The sequence below is a fragment of the Bufo bufo genome, chromosome 7 (genome assembly GCF_905171765.1).
Source record: "Bufo bufo chromosome 7, aBufBuf1.1, whole genome shotgun sequence".
Classification (NCBI taxonomy): Eukaryota; Metazoa; Chordata; class Amphibia; order Anura; family Bufonidae; genus Bufo; species Bufo bufo.
In genome coordinates this window covers 180370454-180392644 of record NC_053395.1, presented here as the reverse complement: position 1 = coordinate 180392644, position 22191 = coordinate 180370454, and the positions used below count along the sequence as shown (strand labels likewise).

The 22191-nt window shown below is 41.2% G+C and overlaps 1 protein-coding gene across 1 annotated transcript in view; it reads right to left on the bottom strand.

Annotated features, from left to right (window-relative positions):
• PDE11A (phosphodiesterase 11A) overlaps positions 1–22191 on the bottom strand; it is a 677788-nt gene that overhangs the window by 81632 nt on the left and 573965 nt on the right. Inside the window, exon 15 of the mRNA XM_040440759.1 lies at positions 2113–2213. Within this exon, the coding sequence (XP_040296693.1) occupies positions 2113–2213 (101 nt within the window). The remainder of the gene's footprint in view (positions 1–2112; positions 2214–22191) is intronic.

The following is a 22191-nucleotide window of genomic DNA, read 5'->3' as shown; positions in this document are numbered from 1 at the left end:
TTTTTTCAATTCTGTCCCTCAGAGTGGGAATGCACCAACAATGTGAATTTCAGACCCCTCCATAATTTCTAAGTGGGAAAACTTGCAAAATCACAGGGTGTTCCAATACTTCTGTTCCTCACTGTAGATACAAGAAGTGCATAATGTGATAGAAAAATTAATCCAGCCAGCAAAGGAGACAATATGGACAATACATTAGTAAATGTCTTGTATTAACTTTCTCTACATGATAAATGCCATTTGCTGAAGTGAGACAGACGCTTTAAGTTAGAAATAGCAGAGATATACTGTAAATGTATACATTATAGCACAGATCCTGCAGTTCTATATCATGCTGCCTGCAGACTGCATTGAATTTTCTGGTGACTGGAACTCTAAGTTTTGCTGATTTAATTACGCAGTAAGAGATACAGGGAATCTGAACAAATGCACAAATACAATGTCAAGCACACAATACTGTGAAGGTATACACCTATTCTCGTCTTAACCAGGGTTCAGCTTAGGCTACTTTCACACTACCGTTCAGAGCGGGTCCGTCTGATGTCTGCCCAGACGGATCCGCTCCTATAATGCAGACTTGGGATCCGTTCAGAACGGATCCGTCGGCATTATAGTTTAAAAAAAATTCTAAGTGTGAAAGTAGCCTGAACGGATCCGTCCAGACTTTACATTGAAAGTCAATGGGGGACGGATCCGTTTGAAGATTGAGCCATATTGTGTCATCTTCAAACGGATCCGTCCCCATTGACTTACATTGTAAGTCTGGACAGATCCGTTTGCCTCCGCACGGCCAGGCGGACACCTGAACGCTGCAAGCAGCGTTCAGGTGTCCGCTTGTTGAGCAGAGGCTGAACGCTGCCAGACTGATGCATTCTGAGCGGATCCGCGTCCACTCAGAATGCATTAGGGCTGGACGGCTGCGTTCGGGGCTGCTTGTGAGCCCCTTCAAACGGAGCTCACAAGCGGAGCCCCGAACGCTATTGTGAAAGTAGCCTTACCGAACACCTTCCAAGGAAACTGCTCAGGAGCAGTCACTTTTAGAGCTGGTGCATGCCGCCATTTTTTTTTATTAACTCCTGTAGAACTGTCCTATCCCTGTCCGCAAAATGGACAAGAATAGGACATGTTCTATTTTATTTGCGGTGGACTCCGGAAAGGACGTGCAGATGTGGACCATTGCGGACCAAAACTACGGGTGTGTGCACGAACCCTTACATGGCAAATTATAGCTGTTAAAACCCTGCCTCCTATAGCTAGGCACTCTGCATGCTGCTGTGAAGCTGGTAGGGTGCCTAGCTGTAGCAGACAGCGGTAGAGCCTGGAGAGAAGGCTGGAATGGTCTGTGCTGCTCCTGTCTTCTCTTTTTCAGTGTAGACAGCGCTCAAGAAGTCTATGCCAGTAGATATCCTATTTTCTGTTTCTGAATATACTAAGCATGCTAGATTTGATAAAAGTCATTTTTAGAACCAAGGCAGCTAGGTTTTTACTCATATAAGACCAATCAAAGCCTGCTCAGCAGCGCCATCTTCTGATGAGAATACCTCATTCCAGGGATTTTAAGAAGGAACTTACAAATAGGAAGGATAGATAAATAGATATGAGATAGATAGATAGATAGATAGATAGATAGATAGATATGAGATAGATAGATAGATAGATAGATAGATAGATATGAGATAGATAGATAGATAGATAGATGATAGATAGATAGATAGATAGATAGATAGATAGATAGATAGATAGATATGAGATAGATAGATAGATAGATATGAGATAGATAGATAGATAGATACTGTAGATATGAGATAGATAGATAGAAGATATAGATAGATAGATAGATAGATAGATAGATAGATAGATAGATAGATAGATAGATACTGTAGATATGAGATAGATAGATAGATAGTAAATCGATAGTAAGTAGATATATATATATATAGAATAGATTTGTATATTTCCCATAATTCTCTCTCTAATATATATTATATACGTATATATATATATACAGTACATATACCCTATAATCTCTCTCTCTCTCTATATATATATATATATTTATTAGGAAAAATAAACAAAGATTTAAAAAAAAAAACAAAGTGTATGTATACATACTCGAAATGAAGTGTGATGTCCGTGGCGAGAATAGACTGCTTCAGAAGCTGCATGAGGTCGCTGTACTGCTGGGAGGACAAGTTGGCAAATATGTTGTGCCCCTGCAACACAAAAGCTACAAAAAATAAATAACTAACGATACAGGCAAGAATATTACTGAACGACAAGATGAGCTCGCTTATTACTACTTAAAAAAAGCAATTTTAACCAGGTAAAAAATAAAAAATTCGCCTTCAGTCTCATGTCCTTGCTCAGGGCTATAGTATTACAGCAGTTAATGCTATAGTCCTAGCAAAATGGAAACTAATTTGTCAGGCAAGTGTTGGGACGGCTCGATGGTTGAAGTGAAAAACACTTTTTGGAGACAAATGACACTTGTCACTTCCTGTTTCTCCATACAAGGAGGTTCAAGGTTCAATCAACAGTAACGCTGGAAAACTGGTATATAAAAACCGAATTAGATGGGCAAATCTACTGTAACACCCCAGAGTGGTGTTACCACTCCTGCACCCGGCTTCTATCTGTGTCTGCTATGCATTTTATTCCAGGTCCTCCACAATGTGCATTCCTAATCTGTTTGCAACTGTTATGTTCAAATGTAATGTGCCTGGTTCACCAGCAGGTGGCAGCAAACACGGCAGAGCTTTCTTAGATAGAATGGAACTTTCCATTCCATTCTAACCCCCCTCTGTGGAGAAGTGGGCTAGTCCCACTTCCTGCATGAAGGGTGGGGACCAGTTTCTAGTTAGTCTAGCTTATACACTGCTAGGGGACAGGTGTGCAGGGGCACGTCTGTGTTGGACGCGCCCAAGCCAGCCAGAGCACCCTCAGCTCTGCTGGCCATGGAGGCCAAAGCATAAAGCCTCAGGAGCCAGGAGTATAGTTCCCTGGCATAACTTAAGAGACAGACTACAGAGAGAAGGTGCAGCAGACAGAAGAGTCTGAGTTATACAGTCAGCCTGTCAATACAGCAGAGCCCGAGAGAAACAAGTGTAGTAGTGACGAGTTTGCCTGCCAAGTTTTAATGTTAAAGCCTGCTGGGACCAAGATAAAGCTTGAAGATTGTCTTGGATGATCATTTATTGAAGTAAAGCTGCTGTTCAACTTTATATAAGGTCTGGACTCGATTCTTTCTTCAATACCTTAAATTATTCCCCCTATTTATTGCTTCAGAGCCTAAGTCTGGGGTCCAGCCGTATCCAGGTAGGAGCACCGTGACACACATAAAGGGACATTTTAGGCCGCACTATACCACTTGGCATTCCTATACCTGGGTCACATTACATAGAGGGCCCTAGGTGGAGGCGCCCATTGCAACTCTGGAACTAACTAACTCTCATCTCAACCCTTCCTGCAGGAAGTGGGACTCGCCCACTCCTCCACAGAGGGGGGTTAGAATGGAATGGAAGGTTCTATTCTAGCTAAGTACAGCTCTGTCGTTTTTGCTGCCACCTGCTGGTGAACCAGGCACATTACATTTGAACATAACAGTTGCAAACAGATTAGGAATGCACAGTGTGGAGGACCTGGAATAAAATGCACAGATGACATTAATGTTAGCAGACACAACAACCCCACTCTGGGGTGTGTTACACTACAACAACAAAAATGTAGTAAGTCTTTTCATTATATTTCTCATTCTATTTAAATCCACTACTCCTGACTTTGGCTGAAAAACTGCATCAAAAAACGGCAGTAGCGTTTCTCCCCCCCCCCCCCCCCCCAAAAAAAAATGCTGTGTGTGAAACTCTAGTACCTTTATGCCTCCTTAACACACAAATTTTCTCTGGTGTTTTTTTTTTAACCACTAAAACAACTGCAAGCAAACTTTTCCATGTCACATGTATTTTCGTGGCACTTTTTAGTGTTTTTTTTTTTTCAAAACAGATGTGTGGATTTTTTTTTTAGGCATTGGAAAAAAAGGCCTAAAAAGTGCCATTTAAAAAAAAAGCCAGAGACAGAAAAAATACAATAATAACAAAACACCAGTAGCAAAAAAAATATATAAAATTGCAACTTTTGCAACTTCTGGAGCTGGCATTTTTCCAGCAAAAACCCACCAAAAAAGAACACTTTGAAAAAATGCAACAGTTTTGAAAAATGCTAATAACAACCTATGCATATATCTACTCTCATTTGCAGGCAGGGTGTCACAAGTTTTGTATTTTGACAAAAAGCTGCATGAAGAGTTTATCGCAGTGCCTCTGTCACACTAATAATAAACAGTACAGTGTCCATACAGGGAGAACAGTGGACAAGCTACAACCTCATGTCCTAAATCTCCATTAAAAGGACACTTTCACAATCTTGTAAATCACATATTAACATCCTATATGTGCTTATTCAGGTTAATTAAAAAAATTAATAAATAAAACGGGTGAATGGCAACTTGGATATAATTTTTACAGGTCACTCCATGTATTCTTCTTCCTGTCCTGGCTCTTTAACCTCCTCTTTGTTTGGACTTTTAGCACAGCACATAGCCTCGCTTGGCTTTCCCAGTCTAACCATCACTGCGACCAGAGACGAAAAGGGGATGTGTGACTCAATTAAAGCATCATAAATGACACTGATAAATACATCGCTCTTCTGCCAAGCTCTAGGCCTACCAAAGGAACAATTGAGATATCATACTGTTATGCCAATTCTACACCTCTTATAGTGAGGATCACCTTGTAGAACATGTTCCCCTCACAGCAGCAGTAAACTGACAATGGATTACCCATCTATATAGGAGTTTAGAAAAATTTGATAGAAGCGTCCTTTTAAGTTATTATGTTACATTTCTTTTAACTGTCATATTAAGTTGCCGACACATTTTATGTATATACAGTATTTAACTGTATCAAAGGTATACCTGTCATGTCCATACTTTAACTATATAGATACACCAAACCATTCAGCACCTTATCAAACCATGAAGCCATTAAGTACTTCATCATTCTCCTGGGGGTGACCCTATTTCGTAATGTCCGAGCACCTATACTTAACATACACGCACACCTCTACCATCATACTGTATGCAATTTTTCTTTCTGTATCTATCTGTCTGGGACAGGTCTGTACTGCCCCTGAGGTAACGAGATCTGCCATGTACTGTAGATATTCAGATGAAGATAGCTGCCATATGGCATGTCATAGGTAAGACCCTGCTGAATAGTGTAAACACGTGATTGAATTTATTATTATTATTATTATTCATTTTTTAAGCTTCCAATGTCACTCTACTTGTCATTTTGATCACTGTTAGGTTGGCAATAGTATAGCTGAAGGGTAGATGATAGGTAGATAGATAGATAGATCATATAGACAGATATAATATAGATAGATACCTGTAGATAGATAGATAGATAGATAGATAGATAGATAGATAGATAATATAGATAGATAAATAAATAGATAAAATAGAGATACCTGTAGATAGATAGACAGACAGATAGATATGTAAGTGAATTTCTTGAAATTTGTTTCAGGTCTGAATCAATTTTACTGAATAAGAGAAAGATGTGCTCATTTGCATATATTTTTCCCAGAGGAACATTGCCTGGACTACAATGATTGCCTAATTGGAGTCAGGAAGGAATTTCTTCCCCCTAAAGTGGGGAAAATTGGCTTCTACCTCACAGGGGTTTTATTACTTTCCTCAGGATCAACTTGCAGGATAACAGGCCGAACTGGGTGGACAGATGTCTTTTTTCAGCCTTATAAACTATGTTACTAAACTATGTTACAATACTCCTCACGTGTACTCAGCGATCGCCATAAGGAAAAAAATGTACATTTCCCTCAACCCCAACCAAGGCCTCTCAGGCAGCTAAACTAATTCTCTCTGTTCAGCTGGTATGAGACATTCAGTTTTCTTTTACCTTATGGAAGGATCACTAGGTTGCACGTTCCTTTTACTTTCCCTTTTGAAGGTAGACTGCGTTATATGTGTTTTTTCCAGAGGCCTCACTGTAATTCGTCCAAAATTAATCTAAAAAATTTGGATTGATTAGAATCTGATTTTTATTTGAAACGTTAGGGATGAATTCTGAATCGGTAGAATCTATCTTTCAGATAGACAAATATAATATCGATAGATTAACAGGTGTGGTTTGTCCTATAATACAACATCTTCTGATATCAGAATGTTTTATTTGTGGTTGTACATAGGACGACATTACTTTATCAAAATGCACAGATAACGTGGCTGCAAAAAGCTAAGTTACAAATTCAGCTTTACCATGTCTGTACATGTATGAACTTCAGATAACAACCATGTCAGCTCTCAGCCTTTTTTTCCCAGGTTACGTACAGTACGTTGTAGGTGTAGGAACTTTGCAACCCCTTCACTTAGTGAATCATCCATTATTACCACACTGCATCAGCAACCAGTATGACCACTGAACCATCACTAGCTCCTAATGAACCTCAAGGCTACATTGATAGGAGTCATTGCTGCATCAATAAACCAAGCTCTCAATCCCGTTCACCCCAGAAAATGTCTAAAAGCCATAGAGAAAATTGTATCTTGCAGGAAAAAGACCAGCAACATAGAAATGCACTAGGAGATATCCAGTCCAGTCAGTGCAAATGTTACACAACTGATAGGGGAAAGTAAAAATACCCCAAATTCAGGTATCAATCTGCATATTACAAGGTACCATAGGTAATAAAGGGAGGTCCTTATAGAACAGGTATAGAAAAGAGGACTAAGTAAGACATAAATGTGTGCAAGTCAGCAACAGGACTGTAAATCATACAGAATGATACTGGGTATTCATGAATCTGCCTTATTCTATGCAATACGTTCCTACTGCCAATGATTTCACACCCTCTGAACAGGCAAGGCTAGCTTTCTGCTTTGACTACTGCGCCACCTGGTGGTGGATGCCATGTAATAATGTTTCAATACATGGCTCTTTTGTTCTGGTCCTGCTGAAAAATATGTATCGATACTGAACCCAAAAAAGAACATTGAAATGTAATGTACTGCTAGAAAAACAGGTTATTATCACTCGATGCAACTGCTAACCATCTACCTATCATTATATATGATAAATGTTATACGATATATGATAATACCCAAATGTTTAGAATATTCTACCTATATCACAGTTCATTTCTCAGTTACACAGTATCTGTTAAATGTAAGATAACCTAATCATTATCTCCCTCTCAGATTATATGCATTTAAATTTGTGGAATCCACTGGTAGCTGTACAAAATTAACCAGACTTAATGGGATAACTCTGTATGCCAGTGCTACCCTTTTAGTAAACCGGTGTAATTGTAGCAGTAGAAATGCCACAGATCACCAGGGTAAACATTGATTTATTCTTGACATCTTTGATCCCGGTTATCAAAAAGGTGTCTCCATTCTTCACCATTTCAAAAATTTCTGTTTGATGCCACTAAATGGAACCACTCCAGTCTACATCCAGCTGACACGGTTCCAGGTATGTTGCACCAGTGTGGGAAAGGGGTTCCTTGGGCCCACCAGAAGAAATTATTCTCGGGGCCAAACTCCTATATTATCAATAATGTCTAAGAGGTTTCGAATTAAATAAATAGGCCTAGTGGCAGGTATCTCCAAATGCAGCTCCAAATGTTTTTTTTTTTTTTTTACCAGATGTAAGGTAGCTATCCTCAATGTTCGACCCTTTAAATAGGCCTTGAGACATGACTCGGATATTAAATAAGCCAGCACCTCATCTGCAGACAGCTGTTAAGCCAGTACTCTCTGTCTGCAGATGAGGGGCTGGCTTCTTTATTATCCAAGTCATGTGTCAAGGCCTATTTAGAGGGGCAAACACTGACTTATAGGATAGATGCTTTACATCTGGTGGCATCAGAGGCAGAGCTTACTAAGAACTCATTTACATCCCTTTCTTCCCAGAATTCCAGAGGAGCATGTATGGCCTGTAAGCCTCCTCACGCCGATCAAGGTGCTCTTTGTCAGGAGAGATCTGAAACATAAAAGGTACAAATCAACTAATTCTGTTTAAAATGTAGACCGCCTAAAGATGCGCCAAATTTGTGACAGTGGCTCATGTGATGATAAATTTGGTGCATGTCTGGATACTTTTGTGTAACTTTAATTTTGGCTCAATATTGGCGCACATTGTTGCATTTTAAGTTATGCCTCTTTCTGCTAAGCCACCCCCACCTTGTAGCACCGGGCAGTCAAGATATCATAAATAAAATGTAATGCAACATTATACTCCAGAAATGCGCCAGGTACACTGTAGTATTTTATATGGAGAAAAGTATTGGGAAACACCTCTTAATAATTAAACTTAGGTGTTTCATTCAGTGCCATTGCCACAGGTGTATAAATTCCAGCCCCTAGCCATGCAGTCTAGCTCTACAGACATTTGTGAAATAATGGCTTATTCTAAAAAGCTCAATGAATTCCAGCATGCTCCTGTAATAGGATGCCACCATTCTCAGTCAGTTTATGAAATTTCTTCCTTCCTAGACATTCCACGGTCACCTGTGAGTGGTATTATTGCAATGTGGAAGGAAACACAGCCACGATCAACAGTGAGTGGTATTACTGCAAAGTGACAGGAACCACAGAAATGTGGCCATTAAACCACGTGAAGTTACAGAGCTGGGTCCCCGAGTGCTGAGGAGCCTGGTGCATAAAAGTCACCAACGCTCTGCTGACTTGGTAACTGCAGAGTCCAAACCTCCTCTGTCATTAACATCAAGACAAAAAGTGTGCTGTGACTGAGCTTCGTGGTATGGGTTTCCAAGGCTGAGCAGCTGCATGCAAACCTCATATCACCAAGCACAATGCTAAACATTGGATGGAGAGGTGTGAAGCATGTCACCACTGGATTTTGGAACAGTGGAAACATCTTTTGTGGAATGATGAATCTCTATCAGGAGGACTGATGGACAAGTCTGGGTTTGGCAAATGCCAGGAGAACGTTGCCTGCCTGACTGCATTGTGCCAACTGTAAAGTTTGATGGAGCAGTGATAATTCCATGATGTTGTTTTTCAGGGGTTGGCCTAAGCTCCTTGGAACAATTTGCGAAAGGACATTTTCTGTCCCAACATGACTGCCCTAGTGCATAAAGGTTTGGTTAGGTGAATTTGATGTGGAAGAACTTGACTTGAGTCCTGGCCTTAACCCCATTAAAAACCTTTGGGATGAACTACATCGGTGATAACGAGCCAGGCCCTCTCATCCAACATCACTGCCTGACCTCACAAATGCTCTTCTGGATGAATGGGCAAAACTTTTCACAGACACACTCCAAAATCTTGTAGAAAGCCTTCCCAGAAGAGTGGAAGCTGGAAAGGGGGAATCAGCTCCCTATTAATGCCTACAGATTTAGAATTGAATGTCATAAAAGCTCCTTTAGGGGGAATGTGTAGGTGCCCCCAGAACTTTTGTTTATATAGTATGTATTACATATTTATTATGTCCATTATCAGGACATTGCCTTGGTGGAGTTTATTATTTAACCCTTCTCTTAGTTTACAGCCTGGTTTTAGAGTCTAAAATCAAGCTGAAGCAGACGAAGAACTATACATTTAACTTGCCCCAGAAGCTTCCGTTTCACTAGATTAGCTATTGGCGCACATCGTAACTAATTCTGTTCAGAATCTCAAAGGCCGAATAAAGGATGCTGATAAAATTTAAATATTCTGAATATATTCTGGATGGAGTTCTGCCTCTGTGCTGCTGCTGGAAGGAGTTGAGCAAAACAATTAGAATTTCCATGCAGAAATCCACCACCGCCGCTGCCAATCTGCAGTGAAACACAGATGCCACGGTCAATGTCAATTCCAGATTTTTTTTCCCCCTCTTTGCTATTTTTAATTCTCAAGTAACATTAAGAGTTCGGTTATTATCAAATGTTCTTGCAACCCCATTAATTTTTATTAATGCTAATGAGTGCTAGGGTCCGGTTTGCAGCCAACACAAAGCCAATGATCTGTAGTCACTGCGGATCTGGGGAGGGGGGGCTGGCACGATGTAGAGATCAGTGGGCTTACACTACTCATTTCCTTCCTCCAAAAAATGACTTTAAGTTGTCTTCACATTGGGAACAGGGAACTGCACAATGACAAAATCATCTAGAAAATACTGGCAGAGCAAAACAATCACGAAGCTAGGCGCCAATGTTTGCACATCGAGAATTAAATATTCATTAACCCCTTAAGAATGCTGCCAGTTTTGGCATACAATACGATGCAACAATGCTTCACATTAGAAGAGCCATCAGAGTTGTATTCTTAAGGGCACCATTTTCTGATACGTCTAATTTTTTTTAATTTTAAATTTTTTTTGGGGGGGGGGTGTGTGGTTGGTTTTAGAAAAAAAAGCATTTTTTGCCATCATTTTTGGGGTTTTTGATTTTACAGTGTTACACTGTTAATGTTTTTACACTGTTAATGTTATTCTGGGGGTCAACGATTACATTGATACCATATTTATATATTTTTTATGTTTTACTTCTTTTGTGCAATAAAAACACTTTTTAACCCCTTCTCATTGTAAACAATTGTCATCTTTTTGTTTTTTACTCCCTGCCTTCCAAAAACCACTGCTTTTCTATTTTTCTGTCCACATATCTGTATGAGGGCTTGTTTTTTGTGGGACAAATTAGATTTTTTATAACACCATTTAATAATCCATAGGATGTATTGACACGAGTATTGTGGCCTTCGGAACCCTTTAAAGTTTCCTTTCTACATTGGATTTGGCAAGCGCAAGTTTCTGGAGTTTTTTTTATCTGAACTTTCCATAAGCCCACAATACTCGTATCATTTCCAAGCTTCCAGGAACCACCTGAGATGGATCCTAGATGATGCTACAATAGCTGATGACACAATCATAAGGTGAAAGAACACCTGTTATCTGCTACCATTACTACTCTAGGTGGCGCTTGGCGATGTTTTTCTGTTTTTGTTCTTTGCCGCATATAATACACTGCTCAAAAAAATAAAGGGAACACAAAAATAACACATCCTAGATCTGAATTAATTAAATATTCTTCTGAAATACTTTGTTCTTTACATAGTTGAATGTGCTGACAACAAAATCACACAAAAATTAAAAAATGGAAATCAAATTTTTTAACCCATGGAGGTCTGGATTTGGAGTCACACTCAAAATTAAAGTGGAAAAACACACTACAGGCTGATCCAACTTTGATGTAATGTCCTTAAAACAAGTCAAAATGAGGTTCAGTAGTGTGTGTGGCCTCCACGTGCCTGTATGACCTCCCTACAACGCCTGTGCATGCTCCTGATGAGGTGGTGGACGGTCTCCTGAGGGATCTCCTCCCAGACCTGGACTAAAGCATCTGCCAACTCCTGGACAGTCTGTGGTACAACGTGACGTTGGTGGATAGAGCGAGACATGATGTCCCAGATGTGCTCAATTGGATTCAGGTCTGGGGAACGGGCGGGCAAGTCCATAGCATCAATGCCTTCGTCTTGCAGGAACTGCTGACACACTCCAGCCACATGAGGTCTAGCATTGTCTTGCATTAGGAGGAACCCAGGGCCAACCGCCCCAAAATATGGTCTCACAAGGGGTCTGAGGATCTCATCTCGGTACCTAATGGCAGTCAGGCTACCTCTGGCGAGCACATGGAGGGCTGTGCGGCCCTCCAAAGAAATGCCACCCCACACCATTACTGACCCAATGCCAAACCGGTCATGCTGGAGGATGTTGCAGGCAGCAGAACGTTCTCCACAGCGTCTCCAGACTCTGTCACGTCTGTCACATGTGCTCAGTGTGAACCTGCTTTCATCTGTGAAGAGCACAGGGCGCCAGTGGCGAATTTGCCAATCTTGGTGTTCTCTGGCAAATGCCAAACGTCCTGCACGGTGTTGGGCTGTAAGCACAACCCCCACCTGTGGATGTCGGGCCCTCATATCACCCTCATGGAGTCTGTTTCTGACCGTTTGAGCAGACACATTTGTGGCCTGCTGGAGGTCATTTTGCAGGGCTCTGGCAGTGCTCCTCCTGTTCCTCCTTGCACAAAGGCGGAGGTAGCGGTCCTGCTGCTGGGTTGTTGCCCTCCTACGGCCTCCTCCACGTCTCCTGATGTACTGGCCTGTCTCCTGGTAGCGCCTCCATGCTCTGGACACTACGCTGACAGACACAGCAAACCTTCTTGCCACAGCTCGCATTGATGTGCCATCCTGGATAAGCTGCACTACCTGAGCCACTTGTGTGGGTTGTAGACTCCGTCTCATGCTACCACTAGAGTGAAAGCACCGGCAGCATTCAAAAGTGACCAAAACATCAGCCAGGAACATAGGAACTGAGAAGTGGTCTGTGGTCACCACCTGCAGAACCACTCCTTTATTGGGGGTGTCTTGCTAATTGCCTATAATTTCCACCTGTTGTCTATGCCATTTGCACAACAGCATGTGAAATTGATTGTCACTCAGTGTTGCTTCCTAAGTGGACAGTTTGATTTCACAGAAGTGTGATTGACTTGGAGTTACATTGTGTTGTTTAAGTGTTCCCTTTATTTTTTTGAGCAGTGTATATTGGGGAGCTAGAAAAAAATATAAATGGACTGGAATTGGAATAAATGCAATTGCATTTTTATGGTGTTTTACCTTTATTCTGTGGGTCAATACGATTCCATATGATACAAACTATGTTTATTTTTTATTGTTTATGGGGCCTGTACAGATTGGGCAGCATCTTTAAGGACCTCACATTTGCCATACACATTAGGCTAGTTTCACATCTGCGGCACGGAGATCCGGCCGCCTGAACCAGCAGAGCATGCCGGGAATCAGCTGGACACAAACTGCAGTGTACAGCGGTTTGTGTCCGGCCGATTCTCTGCATTTTTGCTTAATGGTGCCAGCGGGCTTATTGTTTGCATCCGGCAGCGCCGGATCCGGGGAATTCTGGCAGGCTGTTCTCTGCCGGAATAGCCTGCCAGAATACACGACTTAGATGGATGTAAAGAAGGCATTTTGTGGGAGGCTTCATAAAAAATATAAATAAAAAAACATTTTACAGTTTGGGTTATTACAGAGGCAGCTACAGCAAATATGCATCCTTTTTTGTTTTTACTTTTTTTTTGCATAAAAAGGGATTTTTATGGGAAAGTTAGTTGTTTAATAGTTTTTTTCTTGCAAAAACCTTAAGTGATCTTTTCTTAAATATCTTTTTAGTCTGAATGTAGGACTTGACCATGGACCGGTAATCACTTCTATAAAACACTATAATACTTCGGTATTACAGTGCATTATGCCAGTCAGTGAAAACTGGCAAGCATCCAATTAGGATCTACCTCTAGTAGGGTCAAATAGAAGTTGGAAGATAGCAGATTTGGGGGTCTTTGTTAGGAGTTTCGGTTGCCATAGAAACCCATGCGCACCCAATGACCGCAGTGTAGAGGTGCTGATAGGGTAAGCCCCCTCCTTCTTCTTACTGCTTAGATGCTGCAGTCGTTATTGACTAGGGCATCTAAGGGGTTCAATTGCCATGACTGGGGTTAGTGCAAAACCTGGCCGTTGCAGCAGGTTGTCACTAGAGATGAGCGAATTTCATATTTTGAAATTTGTTCACGCTTTGTTTACTGGTATAAGCTGAATTGTATAAGCTGAATTGCGTTATGGATTCCGCTACCACGGACGCAATTCTATGATGCAATGTATAATGGAATGCCTTTAGAGGCATTCCGTTTTTATTCCGTCATAATAGAAGTCTATGGGCGGCAAAACGGATCCGTCCCTTTTTCCATTATGCATGGAAGTCCTCTCCAGCATAACAGAAACGGGACAGATCCGTTTTGCAGCCCATAGACTTCTATTATGACGGAATAAATAACGGAATGCCTCTAAAGGCATTCCTTTATGCATTCCGTCATAGAATTGTGCTATGGTCCGTGGTAACGGAATCCATTAACGCAATTCACCTTTTACCAGTAAACAAAGCGTGAACAAATTTCATAACCTGAAATTCGCTCATCTCTAGTTGTCACCTGTATTTTACAACTAACACCCATTGCTGACGGCGCAGTCTTAGCTCCTGGCGCCTGCACCATCCTTGCAATGTAAAGGCACGGCCCATCATCGTCATACATTATAGTACAGAGTGAGAAAGGGTTAAAATAAATGGACTACATATAAAATATTTTTGGATTTGTTTCATTCTTTTTTGCCACCATATTGCTCATCGCTGTACACAGATCATCATCGCTCTCATCAATCCCGGCCGCGGTGTGAATACTTGCTGGGCTCATGGATGCGTTGTTAGATATGACCCGGTTATTTTTAGAATAACGCTCTTTCCTCAAAGTCACAAAAAAAATTCTCTCCTACAGGAATCACGAGCGCTGGGAAGCATCTCACTGTTTTAAGCGCAATTTGTGTCGCTCATTACACAGTGTTGCCCGATATGTTGGTGCTATGAATGAGAAATATGATAGCAAACAAGACTTTTGGGTTCAGAATCACCCTTTACAACATAAGGAAAAGTGGTTTACAGCGTCCTGTTCTGAGCCTGCTGCAATATATAAATCTCCTTTAAAATGTGGAAAAACCTTCTGCTGCAGGTCTTCTGTTATCATGTATTATTTAAATCCTGCTGGTGAACTGATCTACCTCCATGGGAATACAAGAAGATATTTACCTCTCAATGTGTTTTTTTTTAATAATGGCTGTGAGTGTATGAGCTTCTATCTGCACATCAAAATACTATGTGTGGATATGTACATTAGTATTGCTAGGTATCTGTGCATGGTGCTGATCATCTAAACCTGCACCTCCTTGCCTGAACACATGGTTCCTAGAATCCTGTTGGGGTGCCGCCAGGGGTGCACCTAGCCCAGCACCCCCCCACAATGCCAATTTCTTAACCTAATCCCATTGCCACAATGAAACCTCTCATTGCCCATGGCCCTTCTGCTGCCTCCCTCCTGCCCCTACCTGGTGCTGCCTGAGGCGATCGCCTCACCTGCTCTCATTGGTGCCCGCACATGTCTTCGTCTTTGCTGTGCTGCCGAGCAGCCAGAATTGCATGTGGTTTTTATTGCGAATTGCTTTGGTTTTGTAATGTGATTTTCAGCTACACAGCTTGGACAGGTAAATCATATTAAAACTATGTTCTCCACCTGTACAAGCCGTGCGGCCCAAAAAAAATCTATAGAAAAACAAAGGCTATCCACAATAAAAGCCGCGTGCAGTCTTGGCACAAAATTCCATACTCCAATGAGGGGTTCTATGGTGAAAAATACAAAAACCCTTAAACTAGTTTGTTAAAATATTGCCTTCCATGTATCCAGTCATTGTCTGTCCCGGCAAAGAAAAGCCACACTTTAAGGGATCATGTATTTTTTTCCCCGTTTCTGTCCCGTTTTTTTTACAGGTCCGTATGCAGAACCATTCACTTCAATAGGTCTGCCAAAAAATGGAAATGGAAATCTATTGGCATTGGTACAATAGATCCGCAAAAAAAATGGATGCAATATGGATGTCACACGGCTGTAATCCGTTTTTTTGGGCGGATCCGTGTTTTGTGGACCGCAAAATACATACGGTCGTGTGCATGAGCCCTAAGCCATATCAAAAATGTGGGACAAAGTAGCACAGCATGCTGATGTTGTCTCCTCAAATGCCAGGTTGCATGACGGAAACTGAACGGACTCCAGAGTAGCCCATGGGTCCGTCATTTATGTCCGTCATGTTAGTGATTCAGTTATTTTTGTTGTTCTGCCCCTATAAGGCTGCTTTCACACATAGGTTTTCTCTGTAATTTTTCTGCAACTGCGTTTTTTGGTGCACTTTTTGCTGTTAGCTAAAAATTCTTGGAAAAGTAAAAACACGGGGCACATGAGCCTTTTTCTCCTCCTAGCGTTCCCCCCAAAAAAAACAACAAACAAACAAACACCAGAGTAGATTTATGTATGTAAGGGCCCTCAAGGAGAAAAACTATGAAAATAAGAAACACCAATGTGAATGCAGCCTAACACTATAATGACAATATAGAGAGCAGAATATTCTGACTCCAAAATGTCATAGTTTATAAAAAGAGTTGCAGATCATAAGCAAACTCATCTGCAGCAAGAGGGGCATAACTACAGGGGGTGCTGAGATATCGCTGGCACCCAGATCCTGGTGCCTAAGGAGGTCCAAAGGCCACATGAATCATATAAATGGCACATGATAGACCCAGGAGCTTCAACACTTCTGTGTAAAGCACCATTTAGAAGAGCTATAACACCATAAACCGGTGGCTGATACAGTATGTATTGGCGGCTCATACAATATATACAGGTGGAGGATACAATATATACAGGTGGCTGACACAATATACATTGACGGCTCATACAATATAAACAGGTGGCTCATACAATATATACTGGTGGCTCATAAAATATATACAGGCGGCTGATAGACTATATACTGTTGGCTGATACAGGTGGCTGATACAATATATACTGGTGGCTGATACAATATATCCAGATGGCTCATACAATATATACTGGTGGCTCATACAATATATACAGATGGATGATATAATATACATTGACTGCTCATACAATATATACTGGTGGCTCATACAATATATACAGATGGATGATATAATATACATTGACTGCTCATACAATATATACTGGTGGCTGATACAATATAATAAGACCTGTCAGCAGATACTATCATTACCACTGTATATAACTTTTTGAAAGTTTTATTTAAAACATAAATGGTGACACAATCTCCCAGCATGCACCTGTGGCGGTCTTGCTCCCCATACGCCAGCCCCATGGCAGCCGTTGCTGTAGAACATTAGGCTTTCCATCCAGCTTGTAGGTCCCTGGCTGCTTCCTGGGCTTTGGCTCTGGCCCAGTTGCTGACACCAGTCCAGAGCTGACACTTCATTAGGAAGGCAGCTCCTCATACTGGGAATACATATCCGATCAGCCATAAAACACATCATTTCTTTAAGTGTCGGTTTAACACCGCATCCCAATAGACTAATGTATTGTCCTATTAGCTTCTTATTTGCGTGATGCATGGCTCCCACTGCTATCTATGTAAATTCCTACTTTTATCAGCCCGTGGTGGCGGCGTCGCTGGTTTAAATCAATTGGAACATTTGCACTAAACAACTCTCAGCCATTTGATTCCCTGAAGCGGTTTTGCATAAACTGAATGTTTACGGGTCTAAAGCTGAGATTTGGAAACAAAAGATTTCCTCCCGTGATTAAACAGCATGCGATGTGTAGGCGGTGAAATATTTAGGACGTAATAAGAAGTCTACAAATAAAGAGCATAAAGCTTCTGTGGATAAATACCGGAATAGTATAACGCGGTGCTGCAAACAATGGAGGCTCTCGAAGCACTCCAAGACTCAGCTTCTTTAAAATGCCGCCCCCTTGTGGCATTTAGTAGTCAATGCTCTTTGAACTAGATTGATGTCAGGAAATGACGAGCGGCTCTTCTGGTTTGTCCGTAGTTTTCAATTCTTTAACATTATGTTTGTCTTAAAGGTACGGCCATGCGTTCAGGTTTTCTGATGCAGTTTTAGAAGGCAAAATCAGGGGTGGATTATATTAACAGAGAAAGTATAAAGGACAGATACAACTTCTCCTCTTTTTTTGAACTCAATCCTGCTTTTTGGCTTCCAAAACTGTATCAGAAAACCTGAACATGTGGCCGTATCCGAAGATAGAGCTATGTTTACAGTAGAAGCGTTGTAGCTTTCCCCAATATAGACTTTTTTCAGTAATAACCAGTATTCTTGAAGGTCCCCCCCCTTCTTATATTTAGGTTTTGCCAAATTGTTCTTGAACCCATTCTACTAGGGAAAATCCCACTACTTACTGTATTTAAAGCCCATCTGTCAGCAGATTTGTACCTATGACACTGGCTGACCTGTTACATGTGCACTTGGCAGCTGAAGACATCTGTAATGGTCCCATGTTCATATGTGCTCGCATTGCTGAGCAAAAGGATGTTTTATTATATGTAAAGAGCCTATAAGAGAAATGGAGGCGTTGCCACTACCCCTAGAGGCTCCGCTCTCTCTGCAACTACCATGCCCTTTCGACTTTTGATTGACAGGATCAGCCAGTGTAAACATCTGAAAGCCCAGCCCTGTCAGTCAAAGTCCAGAGGGTGCGGGGGTTGCAGAGAGAGCAGAGCCTGTAGGTGCAACGACAACGTCCCTGTTGCTCCTAGAGGCTCATTTGCACATAATAGTGCAGACACATATGAACATGGGAGCAACACAGGCGCCTTCAGCTGCCAAGTGCACATGTAAACACCAAAAAGAGAAAGAGGCCTGGCACAACTGGCAATGGATATAAACTTTATTACAGTACCAGAAAAGAAAATCCGATAAAAAAAACAATAGTGGACAATACAATGGTGGATGACGGACACACAGGATGTAAAAGGATCACAATCTGGGCAAAATGTAAAAACGTGCGTCGGGGCTTTTGGATCACTATTTATGCTATTATTTATTTACTATGCCATTCATCATATTATCCATGTACATTGTATTTTGCACCTTGCACTTTAAACGTATGTACTGTATCTGGCTCTAGTATTTTGTTCACGGTTTTGGTCGGGTCATTGTATTATACGCCCAATTGGGGTATTTATTTATTATTTAGTATCTCTCAGACCTTTTCATTAACAGTTTTTACATTTTGCCCAGATTGTGATCCTTTTACATCCTGTGTGTCCTTCACCCACCATTGTATTGTCCACTATTGTGTACAACTAGATCCATGAGACGTAGAAAGAAACGTCCTCTGACGCTGGAGCAGATCACCGGCTATCGGGGTCTGTAACCTCTCTGGGTCATTTCACAAATTATCTATAGGTCCTTATGTAGGGGATGAGCGCAGCCGACCTCACAATATAAGGACTTTCTATAAGCTTTTCTATGCAGCCATTGCTAGAATACTAGCTAGTAGTTCCACATACCCAAACTGCAATGCCATATGCCGCCCTCTTTAAAACCGAGCATCGTACTAAAAGGCTTTACCTTTATATTAAAAATATGCTTTCCTATGTAAAACAAAGTGCCTTGCCGCTGCTAAATTAATAGCCATACAGCCCCAGGGATCAGCAACCTCCGCCGCTCCAGCTGTTCAGAAACTACAACTCCCAGAAGGCTTCTTTCACTGCTGTGGGAGTTAGAAGAACAGCCAAACATGTTTGCATGCTGGGAGTTGTAGTTTCACAGCAGCTGGAGTGCCGAAGGTTGCTGATCCCTGATCTATACAATACTCTAATAAATAATGCACAGCGTGTAAAGGTTCACACTTTGCCCATATGCATAATGCACAAAGTGCCCACAGCGCTCAGGTTGCCATACTTTGCCCCCGTGGTCCCATAGACACTATTACTTCTCCAGGCTCCCATGCTGACTCTCTCCTGCACTGTACTGTGAGTGCCCTCTGCTGGCAGCATATGGTAAAACCAGGACTGTCTTACTGATGGGCCAGTCTTTGGTAAGGCAGCAAGGGACCATTTTCAGGACCCCCCCACTGATCTACTCAGTTGAGGGGCTATACGAGGAGCTCATATTACCCTGCAGTTTCAGACACAATCACTTATACAGACAATCAACCAGGTAAACAATGAAGGGGACAAAGGTACAGAGAATTGGACTCCCACTGACTTAAGCAGGACCTGTTCCCTCTCCTGACATGTCTGTTTTAATAAATAATTGTATGCTGCATGAAATAAGAATTCCGGAGCATCCGTTCTTATGACTTTATGTTGTGCCATTCCTCTATTATTCCTGCTTGAAGTATATGAATGAACAATGAACAACTGGGTGTTAATTGACACTGTCCAATTATTGCTGCCAGTATCAGACCGTGCAGAGAAACACCCCAACTGGTATCACCCCGTTGTAGATTCAAACTTCCAGCTGGAATAATAGAGGGATGATACATTATAAGAACAGATTCTCCAGAATTGCCATTACTTGGGGAATGAAGTCGTTACTAAAACAGGTATTTCAGGAGAGGTCAGCCAATAGCAGGCTGCGACGGGGAGATGCAGTGGCGGCCGTGGCGGCATCAGAAGAGACGTGGGTGTCGGGGAGTGAGGTAAGTACAATCTGTGTGAGGGGCCCCCCAGGCATTTGGGGAGTCATTATAGAGGTTGGATAATCCCTTTAATTATGTACATAATAATACAATGATAAGGAACAAACCCTTCTTTAAAGGGTTTTTCTGGTTTCCTAATAATAGGTCATCAATATAGGAAACCAGACAACCCCTTTAAGGCTGTATCTCACATAATGGATATAAAATAACTATTTCAATGATGGGAGGATGAGAGCAGGAACCTCTGCAGCACCTTGTGGTGGTATAAAGGGTATTTATTACCTTCAGTGCTGACTGCTTTTTGGCTCTGCTCCATTAACGTACAGTGATGATCAGTGACAGCATCCTGGCTTGAAATAGTTTGGAATCTAACTTTTAGTTTACCCCATGCTTTACACTGCAGCTGTGTGTTCAGATTGGCACCACCATAAACCCACTAGAAAGTCAATGCACAAGAATTCATTTCCATTTTTGGATGAATATAAATGAATGAAAAATAATGAACTTAGATTTTGAGCCCCATTAGTTGATGCTAATGTCTGTAAAACGCTGCACAATATGTCAGTGCTAAATAAGTGCAGAAGATAAATAAACTGATTCATTCATTAACTGGCCAATGAGAAAAGGTGATACACCCAGAATCAGTCTCAATTAGGGGGTGAATATTACATTCCTTCTAATTGAGGCATTCTGGCTATTGGGGTAATCCGGGTTTTTCTGCTACATATTACAATGATGAAACTGGATTCTATAACATGTCAAGTGCCGGGGACCTTACTGACACAACAGAGTATAGAAGTATAGAAATCGCTGTTATAATGGCAGGTCATACAGTCGTACACTTGATTATGTGTTAATGTCTTATTTTTTTTTTTATAATACTCATTAAATAAACTAGAATGATTGACGGATATTATGTAATATTCATAAAAATACCAAACTGATTCTGTAAGGATATATATATATATATTTATACCGATGACTCCTGGATCCTACCACAATATGGTCCTATGCATTATCGTTGGGTATTTATTTATGTAGAAAATTACATGGATATATTAAATATATACAATGCCTATTAAGGTTTTCTATGTAATGCCACTAAAACTACGACCTTATTTCATGGGTAAATAATCTGCAAAGTAAATATATTTCACAGATTTTTTCATAAATATATTCTACGTAGACTAAATCATCCATCATTACACTGTACCGGATGTTGGCGTGTTTTACTGCTTTTGTTTTATTATTCAATCTGCACTGCCATCTAGTGTACAACTAAGGCAAGGGCAGCAGCATGTAGATAATAGCATCTTTTAGTGTTTAAACACTGCCATCTAGTGTCCAAATAGGAAAACTGCATGTAAAACTTAAATAGTAGTTTAAATGTGGTGATGAAGGGGGTTTGTCCGCTTGAGATATCTATGACATAAATGACTGCTGGTTGGGAGAATATTGGTGGCTGACGGATACTGAGGGAGACAAAATATTGAGGTGGCCTCATGGCTATGGCTTTCTCCATTGAGGTCTATGGAAATTTAAAAAAACTGTTGCGAAATGTACATAGCCAACACTCCCTGACCCCTGCACCTAGTGCAGGCTACCTTGACTACCAGACATTTTTGGATATCCCATAAAGTCTCAGGTGTTAATGTCTGGTACCCTATCTAGGAGCAGGATTTGATAGAGGAAGAGAAGCTGAGCTCTGTGATCTATAGGTTTGTAGTACTTGGGGTAGGATTTTTATGAGAAGCAAAGCAAATCATGGCAGGACTCCTAGGAGAGATAGTAAGAGTCCTGACCACCCCTTCTGTGTATGCACACTGATACAGGAAGAGCTGTCAATCATCCTGTGTGGCCGGGATAATCAGGACTCACAGACTATGGAAGGATTATTACTGCCATATAGCTCTGATGAATATGTCTGCACAAATAATGAGGAATCCAAGTTTCCTCTCTTGTGATTATTACCTTTTATACTTTAGAAACTTTGTTAATCAGAAGCAGCCATCTCTTAAAGGG